General features: G+C 38.0%; 2 protein-coding genes across 2 annotated transcripts in view; one reads left to right on the forward strand and one right to left on the reverse strand.

Annotated features, from left to right (window-relative positions):
* Positions 1-5,319, forward strand: part of LOC124797857 (ribosome biogenesis protein BOP1 homolog) — a 77,350-nt gene extending 72,031 nt beyond the window's left edge. The window contains exons 12-13 of the mRNA XM_047260927.1: positions 4,646-4,841; positions 4,935-5,319. Of these exons, the coding sequence (XP_047116883.1) occupies positions 4,646-4,841; positions 4,935-5,088 (350 nt within the window). The 3' untranslated portion in view covers positions 5,089-5,319. The remainder of the gene's footprint in view (positions 1-4,645; positions 4,842-4,934) is intronic.
* The window catches only part of LOC124797858 (phosphatidylinositol glycan anchor biosynthesis class U protein), a 96,499-nt gene continuing 82,102 nt past the window's right edge, over positions 4,170-18,566 (reverse strand). Inside the window, exon 7 of the mRNA XM_047260929.1 lies at positions 4,170-5,787. Coding sequence (XP_047116885.1) covers positions 5,677-5,787 — 111 coding nt within the window. The 3' untranslated portion in view covers positions 4,170-5,676. The remainder of the gene's footprint in view (positions 5,788-18,566) is intronic.

An 18,566-nucleotide genomic window follows, 5' to 3' on the forward strand; every position in this document is an offset into this window, starting at 1 on the left:
CAGGGTATCTCAAAGATTCTACAACAAATTATATATAAAAACAAAGATGAGGTGACTTACCGAACAAAAGCGCTGGCAGGTCGATAGACACACAAACAAACACAAACATACACACAAAATTCAAGCTTTCGCAACAAACTGTTGCCTCATCAGGAAAGAGGGAAGGAGAGGGGAAGACGAAAGGAAGTGGGTTTTAAGGGAGAGGGTAAGGAGTCATTCCAATCCCGGGAGCGGAAAGACTTACCTTAGGGGGAAAAAAGGACAGGTATACACTCGCACACACGCACATATCCATCCACACATACAGACACAAGCAGACATATGTCTGCTTGTGTCTGTATGTGTGGATGGATATGTGCGTGTGTGCGAGTGTATACCTGTCCTTTTTTCCCCCTAAGGTAAGTCTTTCCGCTCCCGGGATTGGAATGACTCCTTACCCTCTCCCTTAAAACCCACTTCCTTTCGTCTTCCCCTCTCCTTCCCTCTTTCCTGATGAGGCAACAGTTTGTTGCGAAAGCTTGAATTTTGTGTGTATGTTTGTGTTTGTTTGTGTGTCTATCGACCTGCCAGCGCTTTTGTTCGGTAAGTCACCTCATCTTTGTTTTTATATATAATTTTTCCCACGTGGAATGTTTCCTTCCATTATATTGATTCTACAACAAATGTTTGTCAAGGATATTGGGTAGTATTTAGTGGCTTTTGGGTGTCACCTGTGCTTTCTACCAGCTACTGGACACAGATTTTTGTTCAAGGGACCTACAGTGGATTACAGGTAAGTTGAGGTCACTCAGCCACAAATTCAGTGGAAAATTTGAAAAGAGATTTTTATTGGGCCCACTAAGAATCTTATATTTGCAGATATGTTCATCCTAAGTTTGCTTTGGAAACGGAAGTTTATAGTGAAATGGGTTGATGGATGTTAATAACCATCATGCTATCCTCCTTAAAAAAGAGGTCTGAGAATAGCATATCTGGCTGGAAAGATAGCCCTTGAAAATGGTGCATGGTTGGTTATATTAATTACATAACAAGAAAATATCTTTGATTTTCCTGGAAGAGTGTAGAATGATTGAATGCTTGTGGTACTTAAAAAGGTGTAATTTATATATGTGCCTTTTTCACATCAGAATCTATTATTATAGCTCTTGGTCCCTATTCATAGCCGCCTTTAGATTTGGGTTCTCTTCAGCAAAAACAAAATTATAACTGTATATTGTTTGGCAAGGATTCTGATCAGTCTAAATGTGTGTAATCTGAAGAAAGAGTATAAGGACATTTATTAAATACTAAACTTTGAGAAGAAATGGCGTTAATTCCATGGCTGTCAAATAATGCCCTCCATGTTGTTTCATTTCTGCTCAACTATTCCAATGTAGGCTTCAATCCACTACCAAATTTACAGTTCTGCAATACATTTCAGTACCTCTTCATTAGTTACATGATCTACCCATATAATAAATCAGCACTCTCCATAGCAACACATTTAATAACCTTCTACACTGATCAGGGGAAAAAAATACGCAACCCCAAGGAGGAGTTGTGTTGGTTTCTACATCTGAAAGATGTGTGTTCAAATTTCACACTATGTTTGCCTTAAATACATGCTGAAATGAGAATGTATGGTTGCAAGAAGACCAGACTTCATATGGCCACTTCCAATAGCCCCAAAGCACCACCATTTGCAACTTCAGTGGTTTTAAGTGAGAGCTCATGGGAGTGTAAGTTAAAGGTCTGTTGTATTTTCTGATGAAAGCTGGTTCTGTGTCAGCGACAGCCGTTTGTTAGTTAGGAGGGCAGCCAATCTGTCTGCTGCATGCAACACACACTGGACCTATACCTAGAATTACGGTCAGGGGTCCAAATTTGTAGGACAGCAGGAGCATTCTCCTGGTTATCTCATGCAGCCTGACTACAAATTTGTATGTTAGTCTTGCAGTTTGACCTGTAGTTCTGTCATTCATGAACAGAGGGGGTTTTTCCCGAAAGGATAACACTCACCTACATACCACTATTGTAATCCCAACATGCTCTACAGAATGTTGACATGTTGCCTTGGCCTGCTTAATCAATAGACTCTGCCTGAGCACATGTGGGACACCATCTAACGACAACTCCAGCATACCAGGCAGCTGCAAAAGGCTTAGAACACCATCGCACAAATGTACAACACGATGCCTGTACGTTTTTATGATAGCATTCAACTTTTGGTGGCTATATCAGTAATTAACATACCAGCATTTCAAATTTGCAATGGATTGTCTCCTGCGTACATTTAACCTGTGATCTTGCAATGTTAATTGCTTAAATATGTTGCGTAGACAAAAGTATTCCTAAAACTTCATTGTTGTTGTGGTCTTCAGTCCAAAGACTGGTTCTTCATGCCACTATACTGTGCATGTCTTTTCACCTCCAAATAACTGCTGCAACCTACATCATTCTCCATCTGTGACTTTTACACCCCACCACTACCACGTACACACACACTTCTGTCCATTACTAAATTGGTGATCCCTTGATGTCTCAAGAGTGTATCCTACCAACTGATTCCTCCTTCTGGTTGAGTTGTGCCACTAATTTCTTGTCTCCCAAATTCTTTTCACTACCTCCTCATTAGTTGCATGATCAACCCATCTAATAGTCAACATTCTTCCATAGCTCTACATTTTGAAAGCTTCTATTCTCTTTTTGTCCAAACTGTTCATTGTGCATCTTTCACTTCCACACATGGCAATACTCCATACAATACTTTCAGAAAAAGACTTACTAACACTTAAATATATATTCAATGTTGACAAATTTCTCTTCTTCAGATTCTTGCCAGTGCCAGTCTACTTTGGCCATCATCATTTATGTTGCTGCCCAAATAGCAAAACTCACCTACTACTTTAAGTGTCTCATCACCTGCTAATTCCCTCAACATTACGTCATTCATTTTGACTGTATTCCATTATTTTTGTTGATATTGATCTTGTAACATTTTTTGAAGACCCTGTTCATTCCATTCAACTGCTCTTGCAAGTCCTTTGCATTCAGACAGGACTAAATCACCATAAAACCTCAGAGTTTGTTTGTTCTTCCTAAACTTTAATTCCCTTTCCAAAGTTCTCCTCAGTTTCATTCAAAGCTTGCTCAATGTGCAGACTGAATATCAGTTATAGGATACAACACTGTCTCACTCCATTCTCAACCACTACTTTCCTTTCATGCTCTTTGATCCTTATTAGTCTCTCATTTTTGTGCAACTTTTACCTTTGGTCCTTGTATTTTATCACTACCACATTCTAAATTTAAAATATTGTAATCCGGTCCATACTGTGAAAAGCTTTCTCTGAATCTACAAATTATATAAACGTAGGGTAAGTATTCCCTCATGTGTTCCTACATTTCTCTGGATCCCAAACTAACCTTCAATGTCAGAATGAAACAACAAGTTTACTTTTGCCATTATTTGTTTCCAAGGTTTAAAACTTCATTGAGTGTATTTAAGTTGATTATTATGGTATGATCATGTTGTGGCATTGAGGGTAAAAGTCACAGGAGAACAAAGGTCTGATTATGCTACGAGAGCTGTGGGTTGTTAATATCACATTTCTGTTCATCTTTGCAACTGGAGATCTCAATAATGCTCTGAGTCCTGCTCCATAATTGTTTTACTTTTCTGTATGTTCTTTGCATTAATTTAGATTCTAAATGCCATTTTGTTCCTTCAATATTTACATTTTTACTTTCACATTTATATTTTCATTCATTCTTCCAGTCACAGACATCCACAAAACTAAAATCCCTGTACTGAAATGGTAATTTGTTTTTCACTACTGGACAGTGGAGTAACATGTACCAAAGTCTTTAACACCACACAAACATCAAACATTCCACATGACGGAGGTTAAATCCTTTGAAACCCAGTGTGGAAATGAATAAATAACGACTGGTGACAGTAAATTAATTTTTTTTTTACCTATCCTGCATGAATGCAGTACGAACTATTTTGCCTTTATAATGGAAAATTTAATTGTAGGTTCAGTGTTCAAACTTAGCTTCATCACTTTGGCTGAAAGCGTATCTTGTTGTGCTATACATAGTGTTTGGTACTGCTTATATATAACCTTTGATCATGGCCATTCAGCATACTAGAAAATTTTTATAACTAATTGAAAAGATAAGTTTCATTGCACTAGACATATTTTACTACACCCATACAGCATCGGTAACATAACATATTTGAAAATATAATGTTACTCATCATGAAGCTGGGTCACACTATGTGGATTGGTGTGTTGTGAAGTGTTTTCGTAACAACCATCTGAAGATGGGTTTGTAAGAAATACGAATCTGGTCAAGGTTTAGTTCAGATAAACCTTTGTAAACCATGCAAGATAGAAGTAAACTCATTGTTTCATTCAATATCAATAAAAGTCATCGTAAAGCCTAATCAAAATTGTTCACATTTAATAGATTTGTGTCAGTATTTTGGAAGCGTGATGTATTGAACTAATTTACTTGTAATATTCACAATGTCAGTGCTTCCACTTCTCTCTCACATAGTTAGTTGTGCATAATAACAAACTATTTCAGATTGATGCTTTATCACTTTTATGTCACTATATGTCAATTATTATTTACCTTTCCACAAATTTTATTTCAGGTGGCGACAATGTATTAGTTGGAACTTACGATCGTAAGATGCTCTGGTTTGACTTAGACTTGTCAACTAAGCCTTATCAAACATTGAGGCTTCATGGTACTGCAGTACGGGGTGTCGCATATCATAGGCGTTACCCACTCTTTGCATCTGGCTCTGATGATTGCAGCATAATTATATCACATGGCATGGTTTACAAGTAAGATTAATTTTTCTAGTTTGAAAATGTGAAAGTATCTTTTGCTTTAAGCAAAGCTAATCACATTAACTGAATCTTTAAAATATTTTCCAGTGATTTACTTCAAAACCCATTGATAGTGCCACTGAAGAGGCTAAGCCATCATCAGTCTACAAATGACTTTGGTATCTTTGATGTTGTATTTCACCCATCACAACCATGGATTTTTTCAAGTGGAGCAGATGCTACAATACGCCTGTACACATGAAGTTGGAAGACTGCTGTTTCAAGAAGGTTCTGTGATGAACTACATCTTTTTTATTGCAGTAATTGTTCTAAACTGATACCATTAAATCAGTCTTTAATGGTTTTGAACAAATTGATTACTTCCTCAACTTTGCATACATTATAACTGGATCACAGGCCAAAGATGTATCATCTTTGACCATCATATGACTACCTAAGATTGTAAACAGTAAATAAATGTAACCATCTGTAAGCCATGTAAATTCATTTAATTTAACTATGACTTTTATATAAAAGAAAATTCTATTTTTTCCTGAGCAGTGACGACAGTTAAGTAATGGAATTCAGGCCATTACATGAAATTATTAGTTTATGACTATAAATAAAGAACTGAACTCACCAAACTTTTTACTCAAATGCCATGCTGCAAGGACAGAAAATATGAAACCATGCACACTTCTGCACTGAAAATGTTCACCTAGGAAGAGCAGAAGACCCAATACTAACACTTGATAATGGTGAGTACAGTCTTGTCTGTCTTTTACCGCACATACTTATCACAGAACAGCACTAATGTGTCTAGTTACCAAAACACGTTCTCGGACACTATCTACTGTAGGACAATTTTTGAAGGTTTTCCATCAGGATCTCGTGGTAATCCATTATTCAAGTAGAATTCTCTCTTGATATAAGCAAACAAAATATCTGTTATGAGGAATATCTGAAAAGAAATTGATATTTAGAAAAAAATTTATTGCTAAGATTCTAAAACAGTTTACCAATAAGATGTGACATAAATATCCTACTCACAAGGGAACCTCCCCATCGCACCCCCCTCAGAGTTAGTTATAAGTTGGCACAGTGGATAGGCCTTGATAAACTGAACACAGATCAATTGAGAGAACAGGAAGAAGTTGTGTGGAACTGTGAAAAAATAAGCAAAATATACAAACTGAGTAGTCCATGGGCGACATCATGGACATTGTCAGCTCAGGAGCGCCGTGGTCCCGTGGTAGCGCGAGCAGCTACAGAACGAGAGGTCCTTGGTTCAAGTCTTCCCTCGAGTGAAAATTTTACTGTCTTTATTTTTGCATAGTTATTATCTGTCCATTCGTTCATTGATGTCTCTGTTCACTGTAATAAGTTTAATGTCTGTGTTTTGTGACCACATTGCAAAACCGTGCGATTAGTAGACGAAAGGACGTGCCTCTCCAACGGGAACCGAAAACATTTGAGCGCAAGGTCATAGGGCAACAGATTCCTCCACAGGAAAACACATCTGATATATTCTATACGACACTGGTGACAGCATGTGCGTCACATGACAGGAATATGTTGTCGACCCACCTAACTTGTACACTTGGTGAATGGGTAAAGAGATTCTTCTACCTTGCCCGATTTAGGTTTTCTTGTGGATGTGATAATCACTCCCAAAAAAGTAATGAAAACATTAGAGTTTGTCACATAAACTGAAAATAAAAAATTAAAGTTTTCACTCGATGGAAGATTTGAACCAAGGACCTTTCATTCCGCAGCTACTCACGTTACCACGAGACCACGTCGCTCCTGTGGTCCCAATGTCCTTGATGTTGCCTATCATCCCATGAACTACTCCGTTTGTATATTGTGCTTATTTTTTCACAGTTCCAACAACTTCTTCCTGTTTTCTCAATTGATCTGAGTTCAGTTTTTCAAGGCCTATCCACTGTGCCAACTTATAACTAAATCTGAGGGGGGTGCGATGGGGAGGTTCCCTTGTCAGTGTGTGTATGAAAAAAGTACAACAATTATTAATTGCATAATGATGGAACCACAGAGGATACTTAACGGAATGGTCTATCACATGGTGGGCACCAACAATGTTGCATCTGGCTAGAACAATGGAAGTATATTTAATTTCAGATGAATCCATTGTCTGTAGAAGGAGAGCCATAAACAAAAATATTTTAAGGCATTCTTGGGAAGTGTCATCTCAGAATAAAATTTGTGGTTTAATATTCTGATAGTGGCAACGCCATTAGAGAGAGAGCCCAAACCTTAATTAGACATAGATTTGGAACAAAATGTCATATGGCATCCACTCATACCAAGTTAGGTGCCACAACCTAAATTGGGATAGCCAGACAGTGACTTTAACTACTGAATGAATACAGACAGGTTCCTAACTGTCATGCCACTTCATTCAGATAGACTTTGAAGAGAAATTAATGCTTGATAATTTCATGTGTTCAAATCTGAGATACAATTCTTCTATACAGGCTGGCAGATGTTATTGCTTTCTAGTTCTATTGTTATATGGAGTGTTGCCATTTGCCTTATTTTGAACCACATGAAAAAGCAAGAATTGTACATGCACGCTCTCCCATTGTATGTCATGTGTCTGACAGATGCCTATGTATTATACATTCAATCACACGTCATTTAATGAGGCTTGGTAAAATGTGCTACTTTTTGCTAGTGAAATAGGTACGTATCGCACACAACAACAGCAGCAGCGTGTTTAAGTCCTGTATTGATTTCTCTCACTGTGCAGTTGTTTTACAGTATGTTAGCTCACAAATACAAGTTATTTACTGGTAACTATATGTAACATTACCATGCTTTAAAGTAGTTTTTATATCATCAAAAAGCACAACAGCAACATAAGTTATTGTGCTAAAACTGGAGGACAGTGAGAATCTGCCAGTGCATGGTTCATTATTCATTTAAACTATTGAAAAATCCTTGAGTAAAACCAGTTTCCCTTTTTAAACAAACTACATTCACATACGAATGAATATCTGCATAGTTCTGGGTTTGATAGGATTCTCATTTTACAACTAAACTACAAGCAGGGATTTATTACTATTGAACTAATAGTGTCTGGCTGTATACTGCATCCCTTCAATGGCCACTGAAGTAGTATCAGCTAAAAACTCTTTTACTTGCCTGTGATCTCACAAGTCAAATAATTGAAAAACTTTTCACTGTAATTAGAGAAAAATGGGAAATGAATCTAAAAGTTAATAATAATCTAGTATGAAGAGGAAAATGCAACATCTTTTTTATAGAAGAACTTAACATAGTGTCATTTATTCATTTTGCTGTAAGTGAATTTCTTGCTGTTACGTACATCGGTCATTTTAGTTCACCAGAACTCCAATGCTAATAAACTAAATAAAAAGTAGGTTTGATGACACAGAGTTCTGTAATGATCAAAGCTTTTAAAATACATTAGAATACCACTTCGTATACAGGAGGAACTGCGTTGGTTTCAAAAAGCCAGGAAGGGAATAACAGGTGTTTAACAAAGAAACTAGCTAGTATTATACAGACAACATAATTTGTATAATACCAAAAGAAGAGTGTGTTTGAAGATATTGGTCTTCATTTTATTAAATATTACTAATTGTTCTGAGTCCCTGAGAACCTATTTTTCTGACCTGTATTGCCCAAATAAAGAAAAAATAGAACAAAGTCAGAACACAAGATTTCAATGTAGAAGCAATTTGGCTATCAGGATGACACTAAAGTTTTCATACACAGTATCATTCTGCTCAATGAAGTCATGTTAATGAAACACACAATGTGAGACTACATCAATGGAGCCCATTTTCTGGAGAAAATTGTAGTGACGAATGTGGGTTCCATTGCTGAAGAAATTACATGCTATGCCTAATCTGATAAAACTGTCAACAAGACGAAATGGCCACAACTATCTGCTATTGTCCAACAGACAACCTCAATTTCATCTGGGAGTAAAGCCATAGGCATTAAATTAAATTTATAGGTACAGGTCATTAATGAAAACATCAATTTCACACAGTTTCAACAGTGGCGCATTCCAAAGGTTATGATAAATCACAACAGTTGAATCACTTATGTGTCAGAGGTAACTGGCACATAAAAACCAATTCCTTTTAAATCCCCAAGACATCTACCATGGCAAGTGAATATAACAACCTATTTTACTGATAAATTGAGTGCAGAACAGTTATTTAGTGTTATGTAAATGTAAACTTTTCCTGTTGCAGACCACGTCACATTGTCAAACGAATCAATGTTTCAGTCAGGCTTTCAAGTGGCTAAATATTTGCTTTGTCATTTCACAATACGACACTGACTACAAAACAGAAGAATTTTATGGAAACTGTACTCTGAACTGTCCATGACCACATCTGTTCTTTGGAAAATTTATTTGTTTAATAATGTGTGTTCGAGTGTTCTGCCATGTTGTTTCTTCCATTTTATGCACAATATTTTGATGGCCGGCCCATTAGTCTTCTTCAGGAGGTATGAATTTTGTTGCTGTGTGTACTCATTGCCTGGGCTCCAACCAGACTGAACTATTGTTGTCACACCACTATTTATAGCAGAGTTAAATTGCTGACACCCACTATGCCTTTTGATGCTCTTGTTTTTCAGAGCTCACACTGATAGTGTGGGAAACACAAATTCTCTCAGTGTTTTCCAACTCCGGTGGAAACATCATGCATAAAGTTGAAAAGGTAACTCTACAGAACACCCAGAAGCACACAATCAATTGCACCATGGAAACCTGAGAGATATATCAGCTTACTTGTTGGTCTCATTGACTGCTCTCCATCTTTTTCCCTCATACTTTCTACAAATTCTAAATGTCTCATTCACAACAATGGAAACTAGTTGACACAGATTGTTGATTTGTAGTTATACACTCAATGCTCCAGAAGGGTTACAAGAAAAAACATTTGTTGTTTCACTTTTCTTATCAAAAGTGGACACTCATGTTCAGACTTTCACACAACTGTTCCCAAGTTTATACAATACTGTAAATGATAACAGCAGTGTATTGACGTAAATAATGAAAACTGAATGGAGAGAGGGAAAGCATAGCCGGTTCACAAGAGTGAGCAATGGTTGATTCCAACAGAATAACAGATTAAAGGGCCATTTCAAACCTGCGAATCACAGTATATTTCTAATCTAAATGCAGAGTTGCTGTAAGTCTGGTGACAACATTTTTAACATTAATGAGTGGTCAGGAATTTAAATATGTATTTCAGGCACACACTTCAAATCTTGTCCTCTTGGTCTGCTAAGTCTTTTTGTAGGTACTAATGCGAAGTACAAGTGAAAAGCAATTACCAAAAATTGACATTTGTGATTAAACCAAAACATTATTTAAGAAAATAGCACATTTGTTCAGCTGAATAAGAAACTTAACTATATGTATACAATTTATCATTTAATGATATGGATATAATAGAGGGAAGCAACCATTGGTTGCAAAAGCTTGAATTTTGTGTGTATGTTTGTGTGTCTATCGACCTGCCAGTGCCTTCGTTTGGTAAGTCACATCATCTTTGTTTTTAGATACAATTTATCATTTATTTAAACATACGTAATCTACATTTTGATTATAAATAAAAAACCATTACATTCATTAGGATAATTGACCTAATAAAGAAGGCAGAGATATGAACCTGAATCAGCAGCACTTTTCCAGTAACTTTAGTTTCAGAATACAAAACGTGTTATTTTTTCCTCAATATTTCTAAATCTGGTTGCATGAATATTTTATTAACTCTTATGGAGCATTTTATGATATGATTGCACCAGAAGAATGGAGCTTATCTTCCAATTACTTAGCCTTCTTACCTTGATTACCAGTTTCTGAAATTTTCTTAACCAAAAGCAGTTTATTTTGACTCGAAGTCAAGAATGTTGTTGTTGTTGTTGTTGTGGTCTTCAGTCCTGAGACTGGTTTGATGCAGCTCCCCACGCTACTCTATCCTGTGCAAGCTTCTTCATCTCCCAGTACTTACTGCAACCTACATCCTTCTGAATCTGCTTAGTGTATTCATCTCTTGGTCTCCCTCTACGATTTTTACCCTCCACGCTGCCCTCCAATACTAAATTTGTGATCCGTTGATGCCTCAAAACATGTCCTACCAACCGATCCCTTCTTCTAGTCAAGTTGTGCCACAAACTTCTCTTCTCCCCAATCCTATTCAATACCTCCTCATTAGTTACGTGATCTACCCACCTAATCTTCAGCATTCTTCTGTAGCACCACATTTCGAGAGCTTCTATTCTCTTCTTGTCCAAACTGGTTATCATCCATGTTTCACTTCCATACATGGCTACACTCCATACAAATACTTTCAGAAACGACTTCCTGACACTTAAATCTATACTCGGTGTTAACAAATTTCTCTTCTTCAGAAACGATTTCCTTGCCATTGCCAGTCTACATTTTATATCCTCTCTACTTCGACCATCATCAGTTATTTTACTCCCTAAATAGCAAAACTCCTTTACTACTTTAAGTGTCTCATTTCCTAATCTAATCCCCTCAGCATCACCCGATTTAATTTTACTACATTCCATTATCCTCGTTTTGCTTTTGTTGATGTTCATCTTATATCCTCCTTTCAAGACACTGTCCATTCCGTTCAACTCCTCTTCCAAGTCTTTTGTTGTCTCTGACAGAATTACAATGTCATCGGCGAACCTCAAAGTTTTTACTTCTTCTCCATGAATTTTAATACCTACTCCGAATTTTTCCTTTGTTTCCTTTACTGCTTGCTCAATATAGAGATTGAATAACATCGGGGAGAGGCTACAACCCTGTCTCACTCCTTTCCCAACCACTGCTTCCCTTTCATGACCCTCGACTCTTATAACTGCCATTTGATTTCTGTACAAATTGTAAATAGCCTTTCGCTCCCTGTATTTTACCCCTCCCACCTTCAGAATTTGAAAGAGTATTCCAGTTAACGTTGTCAAAAGCTTTCTCTAAGTCTACAAATGCTAGAAACGTAGGTTTGCCTTTTCTTAATCTTTCTTCTAAGATAAGTCGTAAGGTTAGTATTGCCTCACGTGTTCCAACATTTCTACAGAATCCAAACTGATCTTCCCCGAGGTCCGCTTCTACCAGTTTTTCCATTCGTCTGTAAAGAATTCGTGTTAGTATTTTGCAGCTGTGACTTATTAAACTGATAGTTCGGTAATTTTCACATCTGTCAACACCTGCTTTCTTTGGGATTGGAATTATTATATTCTTCTTGAAGTCTGTGGGTATTTCGCCTGTCTCATACATCTTGCTCACCAGGTGGTAGAGTTTTGTCATGACTGGCTCTCCCAAGGCCATCAGTAGTTCTGATGGAATGTTGTCTACTCCCGGGGCCTTGTTGGCTCAGGTCTTTCAGTGCTCTGTCAAACTCTTCACGCAGTATCTTATCTCCCATTTCATCTTCATCTACATCCTCTTCCATTTCCATAATATTGTCCTCAAGGGCATCGCCCTTGTATAAACCCTCTATATACTCCTTCCACCTTTCTGCCTTCCCTTCTTTGCTTAGAACTGGGTTGCCATCTGAGCTCTTGATATTCATACAAGTGGTTCTCTTCTCTCCAAAGGTCTCTCTAATTTTCCTGTAGGCAGTATCTATCTTACCCCTAGTGAGACAAGCCTCTAAATCCTTACATTTGTCCTCTAGCCATCCCTGCTTAGCCGTTTTGCACTTCCTGTCGATCTCATTTTTGAGACGTTTGTATTCCTTTTTGCCTGCTTCATTTACTGCATTTTTATATTTTCTCCTTTCATCAATTAAATTCAATATTTCTTCTGTTAGCCAAGGATTTCTATTAGCCCTCATCTTTTTACCTACTTGATCCTCTGCTGCCTTCACTACTTCATCCCTCAGAGCTACCCATTCTTCTTCTACTGTATTTCTTTCCCCCATTCCTGTCAATTGTTCCCTTATGCTCTCCCTGAAACTCTGTACAACCTCTGGTTCTTTCAGTTTATCCAGGTCCCATCTCCTTAAATTCCCGCCTTTTTGCAGTTTCTTCAGTTTCAATCTGCAGTTCATAATCAATAGATTGTGGTCAGAATCCACATCTGCCCCTGGAAATGTCTTACAATTTAAAACCTGGTTCCTAAATCTCTGTCTTACCATTATGTAATCTATCTGATACCTTTTAGTATCTCCAGGATTCTTCCAGGTATACAACCTTCTTTCATGATTCTTGAACAAAGTGTTAGCTATGATTAAGTTATGCTCCGTGCAAAATTCTACAAGGCGGCTTCCTCTTTCATTTCTTCCCCCCAATCCATATTCACCTACTATGTTTCCTTCTCTCCCTTTTCCTACTGACGAATTCCAGTCACCCATGACTATTAAATTTTCGTCTCCCTTCACTACCTGAATAATTTCTTTTATCTCGTCATACATTTCATCAATTTCTTCATCTGCAGAGCTAGTTGGCATATAAACTTGTACTACTGTAGTAGGCATGGGCTTTGTGTCTATCTTGGCCACAATAATGCGTTCACTATGCTGTTTGTAGTAGCTAACCCGCACTCCTATTTTTTTATTCATTATTAAACCTACTCCTGCATTACCCCTATTTGATTTTGTATTTATAACCCTGTAATCACCTGACCAAAAGTCTTGTGCCTCCTGCCACCAAACTTCACTAATTCCCACTATATCTAAATTTAACCTATCCATTTCCCTTTTTAAATTTTCTAACCTACTTGCCTGATTAAGGGATCTGACATTCCACGCTCCGATGCGTAGAATGCCAGTTTTCTTTCTCCTGATAACAACGTCCTCCTGAGTAGTCCCCGCCCGGAGATCTGAATGGGGGACTATTTTACCTCTGGAATATTTTACCCAAGAGGTCGCCATCATCATTTAATCATACAGTAAAGCTGCATGTCCTCGGGAGAAATTACGGCTGTAGTTTCCCCTTGCTTTCAGCCGTTCGCAGTACCAGCACAGCAAGGCCGTTTTGGTTAATGTTACAAGGCCAGATCAGTCAATCATCCAGACTGTTGCCCCTGCAACTCCTGAAAAGGCTGCTGCCCCTCTTCAGGAACCACATGTTTGTCTGGCCTCTCAACAGATACCCCTCCGTTGTGGTTGCACCTACGGTACGGCCATCTGTATCGCTGAGGCACGCAAGCCTCCCCACCAACGGCAAGGTCCATGGTTCGGGTAGCCCCTACAAACGAAGTGACATTTACTGATTCAAATCTGCTGAGTAGAGCACCCTGGTGTCAACAAACTTAAAACACACAATGTTTGGTAACACTACTTGACACCCAACATCATGATAGCATCGATTTATGCCAGTTTTTTCTCCACACAAACATTTTTTCATAAAGTGTAAATCAAAGGAAATTTATAAATTTGTTGAAGCAAAATCAGTTGTGAATTAACATTGCGAACATAGGAAATCTGACGAAAGTGGTAAAAAAATATCAAACGGTGGGAAAACGTTAATTCCGGAAACATAAAGTGGGGTTGTACTGTATTTTTGAAGACGGTAGATGTAGTGTTGGCAGAAGAGTCAACACTGTTTTTCTAGAGGAGGCTGAAATGCACGCGTTTAATTACACGCTGACTGGCGTGAGGTCTGGAACAGGACAATATCTTCAGAATTGCAAATAAAGTACATAGTTGATATAATACTTAACTTTAATCCACAATTGTAGAACATCGCTCTTGATGTTACATGCTTCACATAATAAATATCAATTGAATACGGCGCCTTGCTAGGTCATAGCAATTGTAGCTGAAGGCTATGCTAACTATCGTCTCGGCAAATGAGAGCGTATTTGTCAGTGAACCATTGCTATGAACGTTGGCTGTACAACTGGGGCGAGTGCCAGTACGTCTCTGTAGACCTGCCGTGTGGTGGCGCTCTGTCTGCTATCACTGACAGTGGCGACACGCAGGTCCGGCATATACTAATGCACCGCGGCCGATTTAAAGGCTACCACCTAGCAAGTGTGGTGTCTGGCGGTGACACCACAGTAGAAATCTGTGACTAAAATTTTGTGAAAAGAATTTGCCACAACGAAACACCTTTAACGATTACCACCTCATTCTGCATATTATATCTGTGACACTCTGACCCCCTATTTTGTGACAATACAAAATGAGCTGCCCTTTGAACTTTTTCAATGTCCTCTATCAACCCTATCTGGAAGATCCCTTACTACATAGCAGTAGTCCAGAAGAAGACAGCTGAACACAGTTTAAGCAGCCTCTTTAATAGACCTGTTCTACCTTACAAGTGTTCTCCCAAATAAATCAGTCATTTGTAACGGTAACCACTAACTATTTAGTTGAACTGACAGCCTTTAAATTTGTGCATTTGTTCACATAACCAAAATTTAACGCAAACTAATTGTTTAAAGAATCTAAGTCACATTTGTAACATGGCTTCAAACATCTGTCTGCTTTACAAATGAGTTAGCATGTTTAACATTTGACAAACATGCACGTGCAAAAAGGTTTGAAATTATCCTTGAGGTTTGTTGGAAGTCGTTAAGTTCTCTCATTCTTAAATACTGTATGAATAATACCCAGGTATTTGTGCACTGTCTCTAACACTGCCTCAAGAATGAAGAAACAATTTTTGACACATGAATTCTCCTCCCACTCACTAAAAACAGGGATGTCTGAAGCAGATGGGCCAACATACAAATTAAAACTGGGGCTGAATACTCACCTTTTTGATTTTGTTAATGGTACTTTCTACAAACCTGATAGCTAGATATTCCAACAAATTTTAATTACTGACTGTCAGACCTGCTTAATTATCATTTTAATGGCCAGTAACAGACATTTAATTTATGCTATGGATACTATTGATATAAAAACTGTCAATTAACTATGCCAAAATAATCTACTTTGACAAGTTTTTTTTTATTTTTTTAAGAATCTTTTTACTACCTAACTGCATGCCTCACAATAATTTACAAAGGGACATATGAGGGTCACTCCAAAAGAAATGCACACTTTTTTTTTTAATCCATCTTTTATTCTACATGTTTGAAAGTTTTACAGTGTGTAGATACATCCTTTAGGAACAATATTTTCATTTCTCCACATAATTCCCACCCCTCTCAACTGCCTTAGGCCATCTTGGAACCAGCACCTGTATACCCGCACCGTAAAAGTCTGGACCAACCTGTTGGAGCCACTGTTTGGCAGCGTGCACAAGGGAGTCATTATCTTCAAACCTTGTTCCACGAAGAGTCTTTCAGTTTCTCAAAGAGATGATAGTCACATGGAGCCAGGTCAGGAATGTAAGGCAGGTGTTTCAGTGTTGACCACCCGAGTTTTGTGATCGCTTCCATGGTTTTTTGACTGACATGTGGCCGTGCATTGTCGTGCAACAGCAAAACATCCTTGCCTATGTGGTCGAACACAACTCAGTTGAGCTTAAAGTTTCTACAGTGTCGTCACATATGCATCAGAATTTATGGTGGTTCCACTTGGCATGATGTCCACAAGCAAGAGTCCTTCAGAATCGAAAAACACCGTAGCCATAACTTCTCCAGCAGAAGGTGTGGTTTTGAAATTTTTTTTTGGGTGAATTTGCATGATGCCACTCCATTGATTGCCTCTTCATCCCTTTCTTCCAAGAAATTCATCTCCACCATTCTCATACTGTTCCAAAAGTTCGCTGCATACCGTTTTTCTTGTTTCTTTGTGAGCCACTGTCAACAACCTGGCAATCCACCTGGCACAACACTTTCAGTATTCTACAAAAACTTCCTTCCCCTATCCCAACGTAGTGTGACAATACGTTCAAAGTAATGCGTCTGTCAGCAGTCACCAATTCGTTAACTCTCTGCACATTGTCTGGAGTGCGTGTAGTACGAGGCCTGCCGCTGCGAGGACAATCCTCAATATTGCCGTGCCTGCTTTCATCATGTAACCTGCTTCCCCACCAACATAACTGTACTGTGATTGGCAGCAGCATCTCCATACACCTTTTTCAACCTCTTGTGGATGTTTCCCATTGTCTCGTTTTCACAGCACAGGAATTATGTGACAGCACGTTACTTCTGACGACTGTAAAGTGTAGCAGCCACTTTGAAGACATGCTGTGACGGTGCCACTCACGGGAACAGGTTGAACTAAGTTTAGAAACAAGCGGGAAGTGTGTATCTACACACTGTAAAACTTTTACACATGCAGAATGGAAACTGTATTTTTACAAAAATAGTGTGCATTTCTTTTGGAGTGATCCTCATACAATAATGTTACGAAACTAATCTAGCTAAATATCAACTGCCACAATGAATCCAGACTATAATGATAATGATTACTGAGACTTCCACAATAACAGATGAGAAGCAAGTAAAACTTGTGCTCTGAGGGTTCCATTATACTTGTTGTTGTTGTTGTTGATGATGATGATGATAAAAATAGTTTAATATGGCTCAATGGCCGGATGCAAGTCTTCCTACTACCCTTGTTATCCAATTTATAGTTTAATGTGGAATCCAAACCACAAGTTGTTTCTGGCAACTCCTCACACTGTTGATGGGTTAAGGCTAGGTTAAAAACAAGACTGAATACTCCATTAACCAAGTGAGATTCAACCGCGCAATCTTTCGGTCTCCAAGCACATGCTTTATCGCTAGACTACCATGTGTGACATGTATGTAGATACTTCATCTATAGGATTTGATGAATCAAGTTTGCTTATATCAAAATGAGACATAAATGGTTGTATATTTTCATTACACTGACTAAAAGCTTTAATTTTTCACACCACCAAGGGACCACAAACCTTAGTGTGTGGCAAAAATTTCAACTTGATACCGCTAGTCATTACTGAGAAAAATGGGTCTTAACAGGCAGATGGACGGACAACAAAGTGATCTTATAAGGGTTCTGTTTTTACCAACTGTGGTACAGAATCCTAAAAAGGCAATTAACATGAGCTCCAACAATAATAGAACACCATACATTCCAGTTTGATGAAGCACCCACTTGAGCCAAATTTCCATCAAACTTAATGGCAATACTCTGTCACAATAAAATAAAATATGTCATTAGTTCATATAGGGTACTAATGTACTTCAAGAATCTTTACGTTTCTGCAACTATGGGCCCAAACTTAAATTGCCTAAGCATTAACATAGGCTTGCATGCTGTCATGACCTTTGAGTGCAAATCAGTCTGCCTTGATGCAAACAGAAGTTGATATTTCTGTCTATATTTTGGACTAAAACACTTTCTTTGATTTGTACTGGGTTAAAACTTCAACTTGTAATGGAGAAAACAGAGGACAGAAATCACAAAACTGAACTTCTAATCTTAACTTTAAGAGAGTAGATACAAGACTATCTTTCAACACAAGTAGACCTGAATTTATAACAAACATAATTCTGCCATCCTTTCACAATCACCTCACTGTCACAGTCTCAGCTGTGGCAGAGCTACATGATGAATAGGTATCCAAGTTTTGAAGTGAAATCTGGTTTGTTATGCACTATCCACACACACAATTCATTTAATTTTAAAATCATCACACAGGCAGACAGACTACAGGAGGTTGGCATGGTACTGATAAGTAATCATAAATGGTTAGTCTGTTCAGATGAGATTGTATTGTTTAGACACAATAAAAATGTGTCTGAGAAACAGCATGAGAGAAAAATGTGCTTACACAGAGTATTTGTAGAAAAGATATTGATTTGTCTTATTTTCTGACACGACT

The sequence above is a fragment of the Schistocerca piceifrons genome, chromosome 5, assembly GCF_021461385.2.
Source record: "Schistocerca piceifrons isolate TAMUIC-IGC-003096 chromosome 5, iqSchPice1.1, whole genome shotgun sequence".
Taxonomy (NCBI): domain Eukaryota; kingdom Metazoa; phylum Arthropoda; class Insecta; order Orthoptera; family Acrididae; genus Schistocerca; species Schistocerca piceifrons.